This window comes from Pinus tabuliformis, chromosome 7 (assembly GCF_031772625.1).
Source record: "Pinus tabuliformis cultivar Carrire ecotype Pingquan chromosome 7, CPIR1, whole genome shotgun sequence".
NCBI classification, from domain to species: domain Eukaryota; kingdom Viridiplantae; phylum Streptophyta; class Pinopsida; order Pinales; family Pinaceae; genus Pinus; species Pinus tabuliformis.
Genome location: NC_142293.1, coordinates 777,875,959 through 777,896,657, shown reverse-complemented (window position 1 = coordinate 777,896,657; position 20,699 = coordinate 777,875,959). Strand labels below are relative to the sequence as shown.

General features: G+C 41.0%; 1 protein-coding gene across 2 annotated transcripts in view; it reads right to left on the bottom strand.

Annotated features, from left to right (window-relative positions):
- ALA2 (aminophospholipid ATPase 2) overlaps window positions 1-20,699 on the bottom strand; it is a 426,245-nt gene that overhangs the window by 16,840 nt on the left and 388,706 nt on the right. The window contains exons 20-23 of one of the 2 annotated variants that reach the window (XR_016266798.1): window positions 8,704-8,821; window positions 8,268-8,441; window positions 8,047-8,098; window positions 3,918-4,007 (exon numbers count right to left, since the gene is read on the bottom strand). Coding sequence is in view for 1 of the 2 variants with exons in the window: in XM_089458821.1 (XP_089314947.1) it covers window positions 8,047-8,098; window positions 8,268-8,441; window positions 8,704-8,821 (344 nt within the window). In the remaining variant the exon portion in view is untranslated. The remainder of the gene's footprint in view (window positions 1-3,917; window positions 4,008-8,046; window positions 8,099-8,267; window positions 8,442-8,703; window positions 8,822-20,699) is intronic. The other variant, XM_089458821.1, reaches the window with a different exon arrangement.

Here is a 20,699-nt window from a genome sequence, read left to right as displayed (position 1 = left end):
TGCATGGTTTACCCTTTTTCATATATTTGCAAAGTTTGGGAATGCTACCGAACTGTTCATGAATCTTCAGAAGTCTATTGTTCTACACGGCATATGCGATATGGAGGTTATTGCATATATACATAGACTTTTTGGAGTGGCTTCTGAATTATTGTCGGGGGGCATGAAATATCTTGGCTATCATATTAAGCCCTGTAGTTATAAGGTTAATGATTGGATGTGGCTTGTGGACCATTTCTATAAAAAAATATCATGGTGGCAATTCAGATGTTTATCCTTGGAGGGCCGGATCACTCTAACCTATGCGGTGATCACGCAGTTGGGAGTATACTGGGCACATCTATATCATCTCCCTCTCACCATTATTAAGAGTCTCAATCAGATTATGGCAAAATTTATCTGGTCCAGTATGATTAATAAAAACAAGCTCCATCTTGTCAAGCTGGAGTCCCAATGTTGCACAAAGCGCCCCCCCTTGGTTCCAAGCCTGGAAGCGCATCCTGTGCGGAAGTGCCTAGGAAGCTTCGCCGGAAGCGCGCTTCCGATTCATTTTGCCGCTTCCTGGACTTTTCGGAAGCGTGGCGCTTCGGAGGAGGAAGCGTACGCTTCCCGTACGCTTCCGAAAAAGCGTTTAGAAAATCGTTTTGTTTTCAATTTTTTTTTTAATTTTAGGTGAGTTTGCTTGTTGGGGGGTGGGTCCACCTTGGATTAGGGTGACGAATAAAGGCAAAAAAAATATAAATATAGCAGGCGCTCCCTCATGGTAATGTTAAATTCTTAACATTCTCCTTTATTTTTCATTTTCATTCTTTTACTTAAATTTTTAACATTACCATGAAATGACTCAGGATGTTTGAGAGTGGTTCCAGCCTCATTGGACTTCATATGGAGAAAATATAATTTCATATCCTATTCAAAATTTAGCAGACTTAACAGTTTTCAGGAATTCAGGATCATTGGGATTGTGGCATATCATTAGATTATGTCAAGTATGAAAGCATGTGATTAGCATTTAATCAAGAGCACCAAGCCCTATATGTACCCTAGTGTTGGTGGTGTTAATTGTTGAACTCCTTTGTCACGCGGCACGCCCTTAGCAAAAAATTACCTTTCAATCAAGTCAAAATCATCGATCAAGCATGTTAAGCTTTTTCTACCATATTTTAAGTCTTGAATTAAGTAGTTTGATCAAAATTGGGCAATGGCGACTAATATCCCTAAACAATCGAGGTAGAGGCAAAGGCTAGACAAGAGGAGAAGAATCTAGATTCTAGATGGTTGATGCTCGAATAATTAAGCATTAATGTACAATAGATGTTATATCTATCTTGATTTATGCAAATATTTGCATGTTTTCATGTCTTCTACAACTAATTTGGTATTTGGGATGTTTGTTGAGTATAAATGCAAAAATATATAAATAAATATATATATATATATAGCAAACGCTTCGCTTCCTAGATTTTTGGAAAATGATGCTTCCGCGTCCCCGCTTCCAAAAAACGTCCCTTCTTCGTGCAACATTGAGCTGGACCATATCTCTGCTCCAAAGAAAATGGATGGCTGGGGGATATTCAATATGAGGAGATTCGGTTGGGCATTACTGCTGAAATCACTATGGAGGGGGTTATTCGGGAATGGCACTTAGGGCATGATCATAAGACACAAGTATCAGAAGGAACACGAGTTTCCTGTCTGGATGCGCTGAGGGCATATTGGGATCGCATCGGGCTCAGCCATTTGGCTCAGCTTCACAAAAATTAGTAAATGTTTTTTGCAGAATCTTGCTTGGAAACTGGGTTTTGGACACTAGATTATTATTGGAATGGATCACATACTGGGTACTGAAGATGACTGTCGTATATCAGATGGTTTTATACATTGTATAAACAGTCATGGGATCTTCTTTTGGCACCAAGTCATATCGGAATGGCAAGGTCGATGTCCTATTTGGAAACAGACATGGGTACTGGGCTTGGACGGGCAGATGGCGCGAGAGTGGGAACAAATTGGAACTGGCATACATCTTTTAGGAGTATGTCGTGAGGAAGATAGGGACAATATTGCCTGGATAGGCAAAATGAAGGAGGGGGGCGTTGTGGTCGCTGATATATATTACACACTCTATTGTCAGGAGGTACAACACACTGAGGTATGTTGGTTCTACAAATTTTGGAAATCTAAAATCCCCATTAAGATCATTCTTTTTCTTTGGCTGGTTTGGAAGAATAAAAATCTAACTTGGGAGAACCTCCAGAAGAGGAATTGGCATGGGCCGGGGATTTGTGTACTATGCAGGAAAGCGGAGGAGAACAATTTCCATATTTTTCTAAGATGCCCTATGACTGCACAGGTTTGGAGCAATCTTGTTGGTTCTATTGGTTTTCCCTATAACCAATATGACAACATTATTGCTTGTTTGAGTTGGTGGAGTAATCAAAATTCCACATGGTGGAACATCCCCCTTATTCTCTTTTGGGAGATTTGGAGATGGCGTAACAAAATCATTTTTGAAAATTACAGAGATAATGTTATGCAGGTGTTGGATCACATTATTAAATGGTATTCTATTGGTAAACAACATGACACAAGGCCTAAGAAGATCATTCACAAACAGACTGGCCCGAGGATGGAGTACCCGGCTGGTTTTTTTGATGGGGTGGCACAAAGGAACAGATGTGGCTGTGGTTTCTAGATTGTTATATCACAGGAGCAGGAATTTTGGGTTCACTGGGGAGCTGGCAGAGGCATGAATATGAGGGCTGAAATGATGGCTCTATGGGGCCTTCTTTGGTTTACTAGCTATCTTAACATCACTTCTATTCATATATTATTATTGACCATGTTTTGGGATGTGCAAAAGTTAGCCAACCAATGCTCCATGGCTGGCTCAGTCAAATTGAGAATCTTTGGGCCTCTTTTAGAGACTCAACGATTGAGCATATTGGACGGGACTTTAATCAAAATGCTGATCGACTGTCTAAGAGGGGGCTACAGGATGTTTTGGATGGGATGCACATAGAAATCAAGCTAGGAGATAACATTGTGGACGTCGGGGTGCTTCCTTTACCTGGATAACAACAAATTTTCTAGATGATTACATATGCTGGTGTTGATGTTTTTCTTCCGTGGCTTATTATGTGACTCTGATATATCTTTTTGTTTGTTTTGTTCATAACAAATTTCCAAATATTAGATACCTGGCTGTTGTCTAATTAGATCATTTTGGTTGTATGATTGAAACCATTTTCATATGTTTATACCACTGGCTACATAGACATAAATCTAGATTGTAGACTATTTTTTTTGTGTTGTCAAGTCGGGATGGACTTCATATGACTGTATCTGATGATATATGATGGTACCTCTGGCATCCATCTTTATACATTATGTACTGAATATACTTTGGATATATATACTGCTTTTTTCTTACTGAAAAAAAAGGTCATTGGTTCAAAACCCATGGATAGTCCCACCTGCATAACCAACAAAAAGAAAATTAAAATTAACATTTTTTAATTTGATTATTGTGAAATTGACAAGGATAAAAATAGGAAAATATAATTAAGAGGAATTGAGTTGGTAAAAGTTGTTCTATAAGAAGCTGAAGGGCAAGGAAGAGAATGGAACTACCTAACACATTTCTCATTATCAATCTTCATGCTTTTTATCCTTCCCTAATGATGGGTAATGGAATTTACCCAAAATGTCAAAAACATCAGTCTTACTCCAAAGCATTACAATTGATTTTCCCTATCATAAAGGATACGACCTACAGAAAGTTTTGGAACTACACAATTTGAGCAAGCCAAACATATGACTTTTGTAATGAACTTTATGTTGGGATTTTAAAGGAAGTTTCATCACTGGAAACTGGAAAGAATCAAATGAACATATAGGAAAAGTGCCAATGTCACCTCACACAATTCCTCTTGCTTTGATCTAGAGCTTGCCATCCTCATGGTGGAGTCCCTAGGGGTCTAAACTCAAAAGCCTTCAATTGTACCCTGAAAAAGATTTCAGATTTGCATATATAATTGCTAAAATCTCTGAAGCAGTTCATATTGCTGTGATTCAAAACTTGAGAACACCGAGTACAATTCAGACTTGTTTAGATGTCAAATCAACAATTAACATTTGCAACAAAAGATGCAAATCTGCAAGTAAAACACTCAAAATCTGCAAAATAAATTGTTCATTTTGCACGCAATACACTAGAGAAGACAAAATCTGCAAAATCTGAAAGTTGATTGGGCACACAATACACTAGAGTCCAATCAACTCATAAATCCATCAAACCACTTACAAAAATTCAATGAACACTTGTGAAATTGGCAGGGATAGTGATCATCTATATAACCAAGGAAGTGAATACAAGGTCTAATAGATGATATTAGAGGACAAATCTCGAGGGGATGTAAATCTTGAGTGAAGGTAAATCTTGAAGGGAGGTCGAATGATCAATTTTACATGTCACTAGGGCTTCTAAGAAGCCCGATGAAGTCCATAAGTGCCACAATGACAAATAGGACTCCAAAAAGTAGTGGACAAGGGGTTGGCCCCTTGTTCTCCAAATAATAAACCTGTGGTGCTCCCAATGGGTGTGAGGGCACACAAGTAATCTCATGGGCCTCCAAGTAGGTCAAAGATGCCTGTAGACCATCTATAAGGGCTTAGATGATGGTGTAAGTGATGCCACATCAGCATACAAGTCCTAGTCATCTTCCAAGTGTATGGTACAATTGTGGGGCCGGTTGGGCATGGTGAACCAGGTGCATCTTCTTTGTCCAATAGGTGAACCTTGAGCAATCTCTGAACATCTTTGGGGATCCGTGGAGTGTTTTCTACTGTCGTGGGGATCCATGGTTCTCAACACACACCCTACATGTGCCAATGTAGCCCTTAGGAGGGTTAGGACCCCGTGTAGGGAGACCAAACCCAATATGGAGACCATCTGCAATCCTGCATAAGATCAAGTGCGTCCCCTAGCCTTCCACTATAATAAGTCATTTGAGGAAATCGAGTTAAAGAGCTTACAAACCATGGACAACAGGTGGGCACTTCCTAATAGCATGCCCTTCCATAGTGGGCTTTGGCATGTGCTAATGTCTCCAAGCTCCAAAGGGGGTTAACCACGTATCCTATTAGGTGGTTTCTACATTTAAAGGGGATCATATGTCCAAGATACACCCTTCAAAGGGTGGCGACATGTGATAAATAGATGAATGGAGTAGAGAATGAAAAGGTGCAACCCTGAGCCACATGTTGGGGTACTAGGGTAGCTAGCAAAAGGGAAGGCCCCTTTTGGGTATATAATGTATAGGAGGGAGCAATCATGGTACATGAGGTGCCCTAACCTTGATTTTTCCACCCTTCTTTATATGCCTTTTTGCTTTTATGATTTTTTTTTAATTAACTACTTGGGGCTCAAGGGATAAGAGCATGATGTGTAAGGTATAACAATGGATACCCTCTTTAGGGTAGGGCGGTTCGTTGCCCACCAGGGATTGGGACAATCATGGGTTCCTGAGTGATAAAGGAGGCTCATCTAGGGCCTATAGGAACCAAGGTGATGGCAATGATAATGGAGTAGAACTCATGTATTGGCTTTTGCCCATGTGTTAAATGTGTTTGTCCCAAACATCTTTTGCATTTTGTGGTACATTTTCTTGTTGAATGTGGCCAATTATGCTTTTACTTTTTTTTTTCAACTGCATCAACCTCCGGGGCATTGTTCCAGGTCCAACCCAAGGTGTGGGCAAGGGGAAGGGGAAGGTTAACCCTATGAGGACCCAGTGGAGAAATGTGGACCCAAGTTGGAGGAATGATGAATGGGGTTATAATGAGCGAAAGAGGAGCGATATATGTGGATGAGGAAGCGGGACCATGCAACCAAAATTAGGGTTTCCCATGAAGTACCATCCTAAAGCCCAAAGGCCAGTAAAAGAGATCCCACGGGATTAGGGTCCGAGGTTAACATCCAAAAGAGGTTTAGGGGACAAGAGAATAGACCTAGCCCACTCTTTCTGTCGAATCCCTCCATTAATCCATGCCCAGAAGTTTCCATGATAAGTAAGCTACAATACTCAATTACCAAATGACAAGGCATGCCTTCAGGTTTGGGAGGCCCACCTTCAAACATACAACCATGACAGATGGGTGAGGAATCACATGGCTGGCTCAGGTGGCAGAGAAATGGCACAACGAGCTAGTTGGTGGCTACAAGGGGCTGTTGGCTGCCGGCCGAGGACCTTCTCCTAGAAAAGAAATTCTAGGGATATTACCCACAAAATGGTGGGTAACACTCCCTAGGTAAGAGTGGCTAATAAACAACCTTATTGAGTATTCCCAACCCTTAAGGGGGTAGACAGGTCCAAGGTACACCCTTCAAGTGATAGGGGTCAAGTGAATGATGATGAAGCAAATAGGGACATTGGGGTCTCAAGGCCAAATGCCATGGGTTCAAGGGTGGTAATGATGAAGGATGTCCACATATTAAGGTGTATAGATGTTGGAGGGAGAAATTATGGTAGATTAGTTATTCCGACCTTTGTTTTTCCACCCTTCTTCATTTTCCTTTTGCCTTTTCTTGATTTTTATTTGTATTACTGCTCGGGGCTTCAGGAGATGAGAGCATATTGTGTATGATCTAAGCAATTATTACCCCCTTCAGGTGGGGCAAATCATTTCCCACTAGGGGTTGGGACATGCATGGGTTCCTTAACGATGTGGGGCCACTAACGGGACCCTAGGAACCAAGGTGATGGCCATAATGAAGGGGTACAACTCATGTTTGGCTTTTTCCTACGCACTAATATAATGTCCCAACCATCTTTTGCATTTTATATTCTTTTCTTTTGTTTCTTGCTTGTGGCCATGATATGCTTTTAACTATTTTTTCGGTGCATCAACCTCCGGGGCAACATTTCCGGGCCCAACCCAAACATGTGGACAAGGGGAGGGGGGGTACCAATGCCTTGTGGACCCAAAGAGGGAAGATGATGAAATAGGGCTTGTAATATGTGCAGGAGAGTGAAAATTTTGAAATGGGAAAACAACACCGCACTACCAAAATCAAGGTTTCCCAAGTAGTGTCCTTCCTGAAGCTATAAGGCAATAGGGGAGATCCCACAGGACTAGGGTTTAGGATTAACCCCCCATTTAAGGTGAGGGAACAAAACTACAGTCAAAACCCCTCCTCCTTCCAAGTCACCCAATAATCCATGTCCAATGTGCCCAAGGAAAAACAAGCATAAGCACCCACTGGACAATGAAAAACATACCTTTAGGATTGGATGGCCCACCTTCAAACATATGCTCTCGACAGGGCGAGGGCACATATGATTGGCTCAGGGAGCAGAGATCAAATGGCACAACGTATTGGCTACACTAGTTTCTGTCAAGGGGCTGTTAGCTGCAGGCTGAAGATAAATTTTAGAGAAAAATCCTCCTATGTGGTCACCCACTTTTGGTGGGTAACAGGTACTATATCTCAATTTTTAGGCCTTTTCCAATCACCTTGAGCCATTCACATTGAATATCCTTTAGGTGATCCTTTAGATAAGCCTCCCTTGTGGTGAAAGAACCACTAAATAGCTGGAGACAGGCTCTTAAGGTGACAGTGGTGGCCTTTCTTCCTAAGGCTGGATCTGCCTACCGAGGTTATGCAGTGGGCCTGCTAGATTTTGTGGCAACATTACCAAAAGAAAAAATTCAAGCAACCCTTACAAGCAGCAAACGTAAATGCCTAGACCTCATCCGGACAACTGCCTAGGTAACAGACTCCCTCTGACTAAGAATTATATCCAACCAATGATAAGATAATGATATCCAATGAATGATAATGAACATTACAGCCTTGAATGCGTCAATAATCAAAATGTGTAAAAAACATGTTATCGCTTTACAAGCATATTGGGTATCTCCATGATACACATTCTGCAGGCAGACAAATCTCATTCCACTTCCAGAGATCTGAACTGAAACATTAAAATGCCCAAAAATAAAGAAGAGAATGTTAAATGCAAGGTTAGATATATCACTTACATGAAACAGAGATCGTCCAAACCAACCTGCAAATGTACTGGGATTTAATAATCTGCAAAAGGAAAAGAAATATTTAGATTTCACTTAGCAATGATCAACAAATTCTGACTGGCAGTCATACCTACCCATTGCTATCTGTTCATATAAAGTTCCTAGGAATCAGAAAATAGACTAAATCAGCTATCACAGTAATTGGAAAAATAAATTCTGGCTATACTTACCTCCCTGCTTGACAGTAGAAAAGAATCTGTGGATGCTGCATGACTGTTCTTTCACTTAGATCTTTGTCAAGCACACTCATCAACACTGGAACACTTGTGTAGAAGACATTGTAAGCCATCAAGCTGAAAGAATTGAAAAGACTAGTCCCAGAAACACCTGATACAAAAGAAAAACTACCCACAATTTCCAGAATCAATGCTAAATAGCGATGAACTTTTCAGCATAGTAAAGAATCATCAAATTTGCACTCATTAAAATAAGGTAAGGCATAAGATAAAAATAAGGTGTCTTCTCATACTGAGGGCCTGAATTTTGTGTTCACATCTCCTAATGTGAAATAGTAGTTTAAAACATCAACAAAAGTGAAGATTAATATTTCTCTGAGTCAATTATTAAAGACAACATGGAAAGCCATAACATATTTTAGAAACTTACAAAATCTGAATAAAACAAATCAATAATGATTTGTAGAATGAATATTGGGACAAAAATGCAGTTCTATTGTATGAATATCTTCCATGTACAAGAATTAGACGCTTCAGGAACTTGAATTCTGCAACAAAGAGGACAAAAAGAATCAGATTCTGACTGGAAAAATTTGGCATCTCTTACAGGTCCAAAGACAAGCACCCTACACGATGCAAAGTTAGGATATATGTCATTGTCTAGTGAACAGAAATGAATGTGCATAACAGATTCAACATTATTCTCAAAATCCTGGTTTAGAATGCATACTTGTACACTTCAAATTGCAATATATTTCCATCATATTAAACCTATTGCCACTATCTACATTAGTCCAATTAATTTTGTACTACAAGACAGATTATAGGCGTTAGCTATAGATCCAATAATTGTCAGTATGCAGAGTATGGCATTTGACCAAATTCACAAATTCATACTCAGCATATTCATGTTGACCAAGTTTTGGGTGGTCAATACTCATCATGCATTTCCAACATCAACAATGAACAATTTTTGCATTTCTCCATACCACCAAGTACGTCGAGCATGAGGACTAAGTTCAGACTTTAGGAGAGGTGCATTCCCTGTGCAGGTTATAGAAGCCATCAGAACAAGAATGGGTGGAGATAACCTTTGATAGGGCCACCACATCCAACACTGGAGTGGCAGAGGCAGGAAGAGCAATAAGAGATACAGAACAAAAGATTCTAGTAATCTTCTCGAAATTCCTGGCAAAAGGGAACCAATCACCAAGCAGCACTAGAAGGCATCAAAGTAGTGTTGTTCGATATATTGAGAGGGGGTGAATCAGCATTTCTTAGCAATTAGCACTTATTAATCCTTTTCAAAGAATTAGTTAATCTTCAGCAGTATTATTATTATTATCTTCAGATAATCATAAACATTCACCAATAGTAAACAACACCATACAACAATGCAGAAAGATAGAGACAGTAGACACAAATTTTTACGTGGAAAACTCCCTCCAAGTCAAAAACCACCTAATGCTTCTTGGTAATTTTCTTCTCCCTTTTAAAATAAAATAATTACATCAAGTTCTCAGCCACAACTGAAGGAGACTCCAACCCCCTGAGTTACAGGCGCTAACCTGTAGGATGCTACTACACCCAAATAACCTGCTGCAACCGGAAGGACGCCCCAATGCCCTGAAAGTCAGGGCACAACCTGACAAGTGCCCCAACACTCTGTTTACCAGCTGCTATCGGAAGGATGCTTCGTCGCCCTGTAGTTTATCAGCCCAAACTAAAAGGATTCCCCAACACCTTGTGCAGGCTACGACCTGCCCTAGCACCACCCTGCCACCCTGAAGTGTTCTCAAGCCACAACTTGAAGGTGACTCCAATCACCTTGAAGAGTTGGCGGACCACATTTCACAATTTTCAAAATGGAGCCCTCTGTGATCTAAATCAATATAAGAAAGTTGTAATGAACATAATGTTGCTCTGCATACGTTGCACAAGATTACTAAACTGACCACTACATGTTACTGCTCAAACTGATCACTGCACAAACCAAGCCATTGAAGAAGTTGCAAATCAAATGCTGCCACATCAACTGTCAACTACTCAAACAGACCACTGACAACTGTACTGCTCAAACTGATCACTGCATACACTGTCGCTGCACTGCACTGCTCACGAATGAATAAGCGTTCAAGAGCTCATGAAGCAGTCTAACCAAATCACTAAACCAAGCTGCTAATGCTCCAGCAACTATCGGGGACTAATGTCCAATGATGGCACAGTCCTAGATGCCTTAGGTCATCCCTATGACCCTCTTGCAACTGTCTCAAGCTTTGCCCAAGAAGAGCTACCAACATATGTCTAATTACTGCTACTCAGATAGTCAATGTGCCATCATCATTTACTGTTGTTATATCAAGTAGATCCGTGTCACATAGGAATTCTTATGTCAATGTTTTTGTCTAGCTACTACAAACTAAGGATGAAACAATGAGAGCCCTGTGCATATATTGCTACTATTATAAGGTCACTGTCAATGAAATCATGTCACTATCAAAGTCAACAAAGACTGTTGCATACTGTGTAATAGATCACTTCAAGTTCCTATGCTTCTCATTGTATAAAGATGAAGCCTTTTGACTTCTTCTATTAGTGTACTATAACTGTCTTGCATAAATCAAGTCTCAAGATCACTGTTATAGTCATGAAGGAGTATAGATAGTTATATCAAGGTAAAGAGTCATAAATCATTGTTACTTAAGAAAATTTGTCACCTTCTACAAAAACCTTTCTCAAGATATACTGCTACTTGTCACTGTTAGTGTTACTGTAAATGATGAACACCCTTAGTCATGAACTGTGTAGTTTTTAAATTCTTACTGTGATTAAATATGAAATAACAGTCATTCTTTTTTGTTTATATCATCAAGATGCTTTTGCTTAATGTTGCTAACTTTTGACTTCCAGAGACGACTCCAATTGTTCCAAGTATAACTACAAGATATGCCTTCAACTTTAATGCTCTGAGCTAAAACACAAAACTTAAGTCAATCATTAGCTTAGTGCATTTAATCCTACCAAGGTGTTGAACATTACCATGTTATATATGAGGTCTGTAATGAGGTCACCTGTCGTATATATGACAAGACTATGTGTCAATTTATAGTCAAGTCTATATGTCAATAAGGTCACTCTAGATACAATCAGTTTTTTAGTCAACTATAGTTGTTGAATTGAGGCTTCTGTGATCCATAACAAGTATCTGATAGGGGTTTCGGCGTAAATCACATTATCAATCATTTGTCGACGCGTTTCAAACCAACAAGTGTGGTTCATCGTCAGGACAAGTTGAAGAACCAGATCATGGCTGCATGTTAAATAGAGAGAGAGAAGATCATCCAACGGCTATATTTGACTGGACTGGACCAAGGGACAAGGACAATGGCTATATTTGACTTGACTCGACCAAGGGATAGGGATAGGGACAGGGAGAAATAGTTTCGTTAATTTATAAGTTAGTTATGACTAATATCAATGTATTGTATTTAATTACTAATTGTATATAGATAAAAAGTTATAATAGAATATAAATAATAAAGGTTTATTAAAAGAATAACTAATTTAGCTCATAATCATTTCTACTACTAACCCCTAGGAGAAAGAATATATTGGTTACTAATAAGATAATATTACTAGTTAAGTTAATATTTATAATTAACTTTATTTTATTTAAAGGCGTAAATATTAATAGTATATGGAATAATCAAGTTAAATAAAAGTTTATTAGAAGTATAACTAATGTAGTTAGTTAAATAATCCAATTTATCTAATTATAACCCTTAGGAGAAAGAGTATATTGGTTACTAATAAAATAATATTATTAGTTAAGTTAATGTTTATAATTAACTTTATTATATTTAAAGGTGTCAATATTAATAGTATATAAAATTAAATAATATTATTGATGAATCAAGCCTCCTTTTATACTTTTCCTATTGATGAATCAACGACCAAGATTAAATCCCTAATCAACGGCTAAGATTAAAACAAACTTGATCCTCGTCACTTAGAAGTTTCTCACCCATATTCTTATTAATACCCATTGATATTTTTACTTTCCTAAGTTTAGACTTAGGAACCCATTAAAAATATTAATTATTTTAATAACTCCTCATCCGGGTGGAATTTCTCCAAACGATTTCTGGGTCTTGGAGATATCATGTGTTGCAATCCCTCCATAAAATTTCGGAGCTAGAGCACATCCGATGCTACCCAAAATTAACACTCCCTCTTAGCGAGGAATGTGCTCTAGTAACACTTTTCAACAAAAGTACTATACTGATCCACTACATTGGTCCTCTGTGCTCTTGATTCTTGGCCTGATGCCCTTCATCCACTGCACTGCTGCCCATGACTCTGCCACTGCCACTGCTACATCTGTACTACAACTCCTCAAAATGCTACCTCATGCTGCCCATAGCACTACCACTACTAACTGTTGCACTGCAACTCAGTTGCTGAGAAGTAAGCTACTAAAGATTTCACCAAAAAACTGACACGCTAGTCAGGATGGATGCCTCGTGACGCTGAAGCTACCTCTGCTGCTAATTTGTGTTGACCCTCTGCTGCTATTGCACTGCTGCAAACTACTTTGTGCCTCTCGCACTGCTACAACATCCACTGCGCTGCCTCAGACTTTGGCACTCTAGCTCTTCCATTGTCGCTCCATCACACCTCGCTCCAACCGACACCCGTCATTTTGCTACTGTCATTAAGGGCTCCCGAATCCAAGAGTTTGGGCACCTCAAGCATCTTGCCCTGCATATAGTCCTCTCGACTATAACTCCATGTCGCGCCACCTCTTCTCCAGAGGCGCATGAGCACTCATGGCACAATCGTCATCCTCGCTTTCCCTGTCATATTTCGCTAGAGAAACGTTGGAGTCAGATGCCTCCTCCTTGCCCTTCTTTCGGGGGCACTGAGTGGCGAAATGTCCAAGTTCCCCACACTTGAAGCATCTGACCTTGGAAATATCCTTCTTTCTCTTTTGCTGCCCTTGATGTCTCGATGATGCGAGAGCACCATCCTCCTCCTCTTCCTTCTTGACCCGGACTCCTTTGTCGCTACTCCCTACCTTGGTCAACCTTTTGATCTCTTCTTGTCGAAGAGCTGCCCACATCTCCTCCCAACTGGGGAGAGTCCTTCTGCCCAAGATACTTTGGACAAATGTCCCCAGTCCTTGGTGACTGCATTCAGGGCAGTCCTGGCCATGAACTCAGGATCTGGTGTAGACCCCAGATAAGTCAACTGGTCGCGAATCCCTTGCAACTTGAGGAGGAAGGGATCAATTTCTTCTCGCTTCTGCATCTGACACTATCTCAGCCGGCTCTCAAGCAACATCTTCCATTAAACAGAAGTTCCCTCATACAAGATGGTCAAGGCCTCCCACATCTCCCTGCTTGTTTCCTTTTTAGCAATGTGTGGGACCACATGATCTTTGACACCGTATAGAATCATGCATTTAGCCTTTGCTTGGGCCTCCCCATACTTCTTCAGTGGATCAGCATCAACCAGAACAACAACTACCTTCAAGGCATAGTCCTTGATGCGATTCTTGTCTAGGACTGCCAAGATCCTGGCCTTCCAGATGACAAAATTGGATGCTCCATCCAATCTGTCTTGATCCCTCAATCCATTGACTGCCATCTTTTCTCAACCAAATGTAGAACAGATTCTCTTCTCCCTCTCTTGCTGCTGCCCCAGCAAGACTCGGATCTGGATTTCTTTGGTGCTAGAAATCCTCTAAGGAACAAGCTCCTCTAGACTCCCTCTGAGTCCTGATTTCCTTCACGGAAATCCTCCCACCAAATGTCGAATCACTCCTCTCCAATCCTCTTTCGTTGTTGTTCAACAATTCGGATCTAGATTTCTTTGGCTAAAAATCTATCAAGGCAGTGACTCCCTCTACCTAGGCTTTGTCTCCACAGACACTGTTCTACACCAACAACAACAACATCCCACCAGCTCCTTAGATCGAATTTGCACTACTCCTCCAGCCTAGAGAGCTCATGCAGTCACTGTGTGAGCTCCTCTCGGGTACTGCATCACCCTCTACAGGCTCGAAATGCGGATGCAGGCACTGCGTGAACCTTTGCGTCACTCCTTCAACTGCTCTTCTGCCTCTGAAACAACACTGTCACTCTGAACAGCTGCTTCTCTGCAGCAAATTCACTGGATCTCCTGGTTGATGTCTTCAGTGTCCTATGATCTGCAATGCTCTGATACCATGTGAAAATTTCTAAATCTACACATTAGAAATCCTATTGCAATCACCGGTTTATCATCTCCTACTTGTTATTACATTCAACAAGTTATTTAATTTATAAACAGTGATGAAAAACACTACTGCAGGCTACACTGACATACAGATCATAAACTAAAAATATATGAGACAAACACACAAGAGACACTGTTATTTTTGGACAACACGTGCTCGGAAAAAACCAATGCGGGAAAAAGGTGCAACATATCGACGATTTGTATTATTAAGCAAGCAGAATCTGAGTACAACAGGTTGCCTCCCACACCAGCTAACCTTTAAGAGAAATCTCGGCAACAAGAAATACATTTAAGGGTTTACCTCGTTCTCCAAGTCACAATTGATCCACTGAGTGGCTTGACTCTGGCAAACATTGCGAAATCCCAGCGCAATCCCTGCTTGGGCCAACGTCTTACCTCTAGGAGACTGTTTCACCCCTTCTGCTGGATCGATTTACTAGAGGAAGATTGTTGTTAAGCCCTCCCGGCTTAGAACCTCGCTTCTCCAGCAAAATCTCGAACTTTTGACAAATATCCTGCACTGCCACTGTAAGAGACCCCCTTGGCCTGCGTCAGCATTGCGTGAACCCCTTCCTAGGCTGCATAGGCCTCTGTGTTACTGTTGCCTCTCTACCTAGTACTCTTTGGCTTGAAACTCCTTTTCGATCCAACTCTCTGCTTCTTCCCCTCACACTGCAACTCAGATCACATGTTCGATTTTCTCAACAAACAATGCCCCAGAAAAATCGAACTGACTGATCTCTCAAGTGTATCTCCAACTGACCTTCAAGCCTCCTCTTATACTTTTCCTATTGATGAATCAACGGCTGAGATTAAGTCCCTAATCAACAACTAAGATTAAAATAGACTTGATCCTCCTCACTTAGAAGTTTCTCACCCATATTCTTATTAATACCCATTAATATTTTTATTTTCCTAAATTTAGACTTAGGAACCCATTAAAAATATTAATTATTTTAATAACTCCTCATATGGGTGCAATTCCTCCAAACGATTTCTGGGTCTTGGAGATCTCATGTGTTATAGCCCCTCCACAAAATTTCAGAGCTAGGGCACATCCAATGCTACCCAAAATCAACACTTCCCACATTTCTCGGGTTGTATCTTTGCCCTGCAAGTGTGAGACCACATGATCTCAAACTCCATCGAGTATGAACCTCTTCGCCTTTCCATGCTCGGCCTTGTACCTCTTCTTTTGATCATTGTCCGCGGGAATAACCACAACACTCTTGACGTAAGATTCGAGATCATAATCCTTCAGAACAGCTAAGATTCTGGTCTTCCATATGACATAGTTGGAAGCTCCTTCCAACCTATCCTGATCTCTGAGCCCATGTGATGCCATTTCACCCAAATTGTCGAATTGACTCCTCTAGTCACTGCGCAGCACTGGTCTGCTGCGCAGTGATTGAAAAATTCGAACTATTGGCGAGAAAAGTCCTCTGAGGAGAAAATTCCCCTTCTATGTGTCTTCGCTCTTTTCCGACAGATTTCTGCCTCGGCAGAAACTGTGCCCTTCAAGTATTGCGCTAAGGCTTTGCGTCACTCCCTCTGCGTCTGCAAGCTCACGAATCGGAAATCATACCTCTTTGTCGACTCTCTCAGAGAGAGATAACCTAGGAATCTTTGCTTTCCCGACAAGGACTGCGCAATCCCTTCAAGGGGATTCAAATTGCTACCAAATGCAGCTATTAGCCTCTCTGCTCAGCACTGGATCTGCTCTTCCTGTTTCAAAATCAATTCTTATATACCATATGAAAAGTCCTAATCCTCAAGGAACCCCTACAGCAGCAAATATGAATCTACTTCACCTACTTGATTTTAATATACATTATCAAGTTATTCTCTGAACACTGAAGCAAATTACTTCTGCAACCTACACTACTTAAAATTTGATTACATGAAACAGAAAACTTAGCAAAAAACAAGATACATAGGACACAATTATTTTTGGACAAAATAATCCCCGGAAAAACCCAATGCGGGAAAATTGGTGTAGCAGCTCTGAGGGTTTTCTATTATTAAGTAGTAATTCTAAATACAAATGCTGGTTGCCCTCCTAACAAACCAGTGATAGAGAAATACAATGGTGGAGAACTGAGTGAGTTTTACCTCACTTCGCCCGGTAGATTCTGGCAACAAAACTGGCTAACCTCGGCTATCTCTATGTTGGCCCTACGTCAACCTTACAAGCGCTGCGTTAGCTCTACATTGTCTCTTTTGCCCATTGCGTCAGCTTTCCCGGTTGTTCCGACAGTTCCGGCTTTCTGCATGGAGGGAAGCTTCTGCTTCTGCACTAGCCTATCTGGCTCTGCGACAAGCCTGCGTGGGCCCAGATTGGCCCAACATCAGTCCTCTTAGTTGTTGCGCTGCATTCACAAGATTCTCGCCGCCTCTTTGTCAGTACTCCTGAACTATCCTTGCCCCTCTATTGCAGAATGATCACTCAATTCGAAATCTTAGCTTCGTAGCCCCAGAAATCAAATTCCAGATCAATTCGTTCTCTCTGTGTGTCTTTCTAAATGAACCCCAAGCCTCCTTATACTTTTCTCGTTGAGACTTCAACAGCTGAGATTAAGTCTCTAATCAACAACTAAGATTAAAACTTGACTTCATCCACCTTCTAGATCATTTTCAACCATATTTTGATTAATATCCATTAGTATTTTAATTTCCCTAAGTTTAGACTAAGGAGCCCCATTAGAAATATTAATTATTTAATAAAATACAATCCAAGTGGAATTTCATCAAATGTTTTCTAGGTTCTTTAGAACTCATTTTCCTTAGCATCCCCACCAATTTTCATGGCTAGAGCACATACGATGCTACCAAAAACTAACACCTTCAAGGTCTTATGCTTCCTAGGTAGCAGAGCTATTCTTTAAAGAAGTATTATGGCTACATGGTCTTCCAAATACCATAATCAATGCCTGAGATAGCAGATTTATGGGGGCTTTCTGCAAGAGCTGTTTGGACTAGTGGGGACAGAGCTCACACCCAGCACTAGTTATCACTGCAAAAACTGACGAGTAGACTGAGATCATGAACAAGTGGTTGGAGGGATACCTGCGTAATTATGTGACGGGGCAGCAGAGAGCATGGGTGAAGTGGCTTCACCTAGGGGAGTTCTGCTACAACACCACCTACCACATGTTGATTGGTATGTCTCCTTTCCGAGCTCTTTATGGGTATGATGCACTTTCTTTTTTTGACATGGTTTTTGGAGATAGCAAAGCCCCTGGGGTAAAGGCCTAGGTCCAAGAGATCCAAGAGATTCTCAAGGATGTCAAGGACAACTTATAGGTGGCACAGAACCAACAGAAGTTGTATGCTGACAGGCGCAAGGTGGAGAGGCAGTTTGAGGTAGGGGATATGGTCTACCTACGTCTTCAACCCTACCAGCAATCATCATTAAAGAAGAAGGGGGCTGAGAAGCTCAAGCCCCACTTCTATGGGCCTTATAGGATCGCCAGGAGAGTTGGGGTGGTAGCCTACAAGCTGGAGTTGCCACTCGAGAGGCGGATTCATAATTTGTTTCATGTCTCTTACTTGAAAAAGGCCTTGTGACAGCAGGTCACAGCAGCCACTGAACTGCCTCCCTTGGATGAGGGACATTGGTGTTGATGCCAGAAGCCATTTTGGAGACACAGGAAAGGAAGCTAAGGAGCAGGGTCATTTGGGAATACTTGGTTCAATGGAAGGATTTGCCGGTGGAGGATGCCACTTGGGAGAGTGAACAGATTTTATAGCACCCAACTTTGCAGTTGCTTGAGGACAAGCAACATTTGGGAGGGGAGGACTGTAATATCCCTTCTCAATAAATTTTTCCTAAGGAGGAAATTACCCATTTTTGCAATTTTGGAGGCTAATACAATTTTTGGACACCAACTAAGGAAAAGTGGGTCAAATTATTTTGTTAGTGGAATGTGGGGGCCACACCCACATGGAATACGCACCCCATGAAGAGAAATTCGAATGGCTAAGGAAAATCGACTTGTTGGATGGAGGGACCCACATGGGGAAAGGGGCAACTAGTATAAGTATGAGGAATGGAGCAGCTATTGGAACCTTTTGACATTCTCTCATTTACCTTTGTTGCTCAAGCTGTTTAGCTGGGTTACAAGTGTTGTTGAGCACACGAGTTTTCCAGGGAGAAGACTCAACCTTTTCTTCGGTGGACCTTGAGTGCCACCCTAGGAAGGCATCTCATATCTTAGTGGAAGGATTGTGGGGAGTTCGTGGTACTTCCAGCCAATCATTATTTATCCAGTTCGTACTCTAGAGGGGTCGCAGAGGCCAACTCATACTAGCTAGTAAAGCGAGTTCCTAAGGGTGTTTGGGGATGGAGAAACGTAGATTTGGGGTAGCATCGGATGTGCTCTAGCCACGAAAACTGGTGGAGAGGCTAAAGCACACGAGATCTCCAATAACTAGAAAGGGTTTGGGCAGATTCTAAATAGTTTGGGAGATATTAAAATAATTAATATTTTTAATGGAGTCCCTAAGTCTAAACTCAGGGAAAATAAAATATTAATGTGAATTAATATAAAATTGTGTTAGAATAGTCCAAAAGGCATGGATCAAGCTAGATCTAATCTTAGCCGTTGATTAGGGACTTAATCTCGGCCGTTGATTTGTCAACGAGAAAAGTATAAGAGGAGGCTTAAGGGTCACTTGGATAATGTTTATTTGGGGTAGCATCGGATGTGCTCTAGTCATGAAAATTGGTGGAGAGGCTAAGGCACATGAGATCTCCAATATCCAAAAAGGGTTTGGGCAGATTCTAAACAGTTTGGAAGATATTAAAATAATTAATATTTTTAATGAAGTCCCTAAGTCTAAACATAGGGAAAATAAAATATTAATGTGAATTAATATAAAACTGTGTTAGAATGGTCCAAAAGTCATGGATCAAGCCAGATCTTATCTTAGTCGTTGATTAGGGACTTAATCTCGGTCGTTGATTTGTCAATGAGAAAAGTATAAGAGGAGGCTTGAGGGTCACTTGGAGAACACACTGAGGGAGACCAGTCAGTTCAATTTCTGTAGCGGGGTTAGATGAGAAATTGAATGAGTGGTATGGTGAGCAGTCAGGAGGCAGCAAGTATGGAGCAAAGAAGCGAGATCAGCCATTGGAGATCAATGTTGAGGCAGGAGAGGCAGACACAAGGCTTTTCAGGCAGACGCAGAGGCAGCAGAAAATTGTGCAGTCACTAGCTGGGCCTACGTGGGTGACGCAGAGAGGCCCAGGGCTAACGCAGAGGGTTTGAGAGCCACGCAAAGGTCAGTTGGGCTAACGCTGGGATTGGGAGAAGTGCTGGAGAATTATTTCTCTTTGTGGGTAAGCTAGTTTGACACCCTGTTGTACTAAAGAATTGTTGAATAATAAAATCCTCCCTTGCTGCACCAGTTTTCCCACATTGGGTTTTTCCGGGGACTGTTGTCCAAAATATCTGTGTCAATGTGTTAATGCTTGTGCATATGTTTGTTTTTGTATTACGGTGTGATATCTGCAGCGGTATTTATTTTAATGTTTATTGAAGTAATTTTATAAATAACTTATTGTGGAATAAGTAGGAAAAATAAATCAGTTACTACAGTGATAGAATTTTCACATGGTATTAGAGCGAGCAAGTAGAGACAGAAAGGGAAAATCAGTTATGGGTCGAGACCACAATGTAGAGGCATCCACGTCAGGGGACTCACACAGATTTTCAGAAGATTGCACAAGAGAAAGAGATTTCGATTTCTCTATGTTGGCTTCCAGGCTGGAAGAAAAGTGGCGTGTATGACTAGTGTTGCATCATCAGAAGTATGGTATATAGACAGTGGAGTTTCGTGGCATATGACGGGAATCAGGGAATGTTTCTCAGAATATCGAGAAGAGAAGATGAACTTTTAGATCACCATGGAGAACAAGGCAAAGTGTACTCCAGTAGGGAAGGGTACCATAGTTTTTCAAACAGAATCGGGAGAATGGTTTCGTGCTACAAATGTGCTGCATGTCCCAGGATTGGGGATGAACTTACTTTTCGTGTCACAACTACAAGGCAAGGGCTATGATGTCTACTTCATCAAGGAGAAGGTATACGTCAAACACTCGAGCTAGAAAAAGAAAGTGCAAATCGGGATCAAAAGTAATCG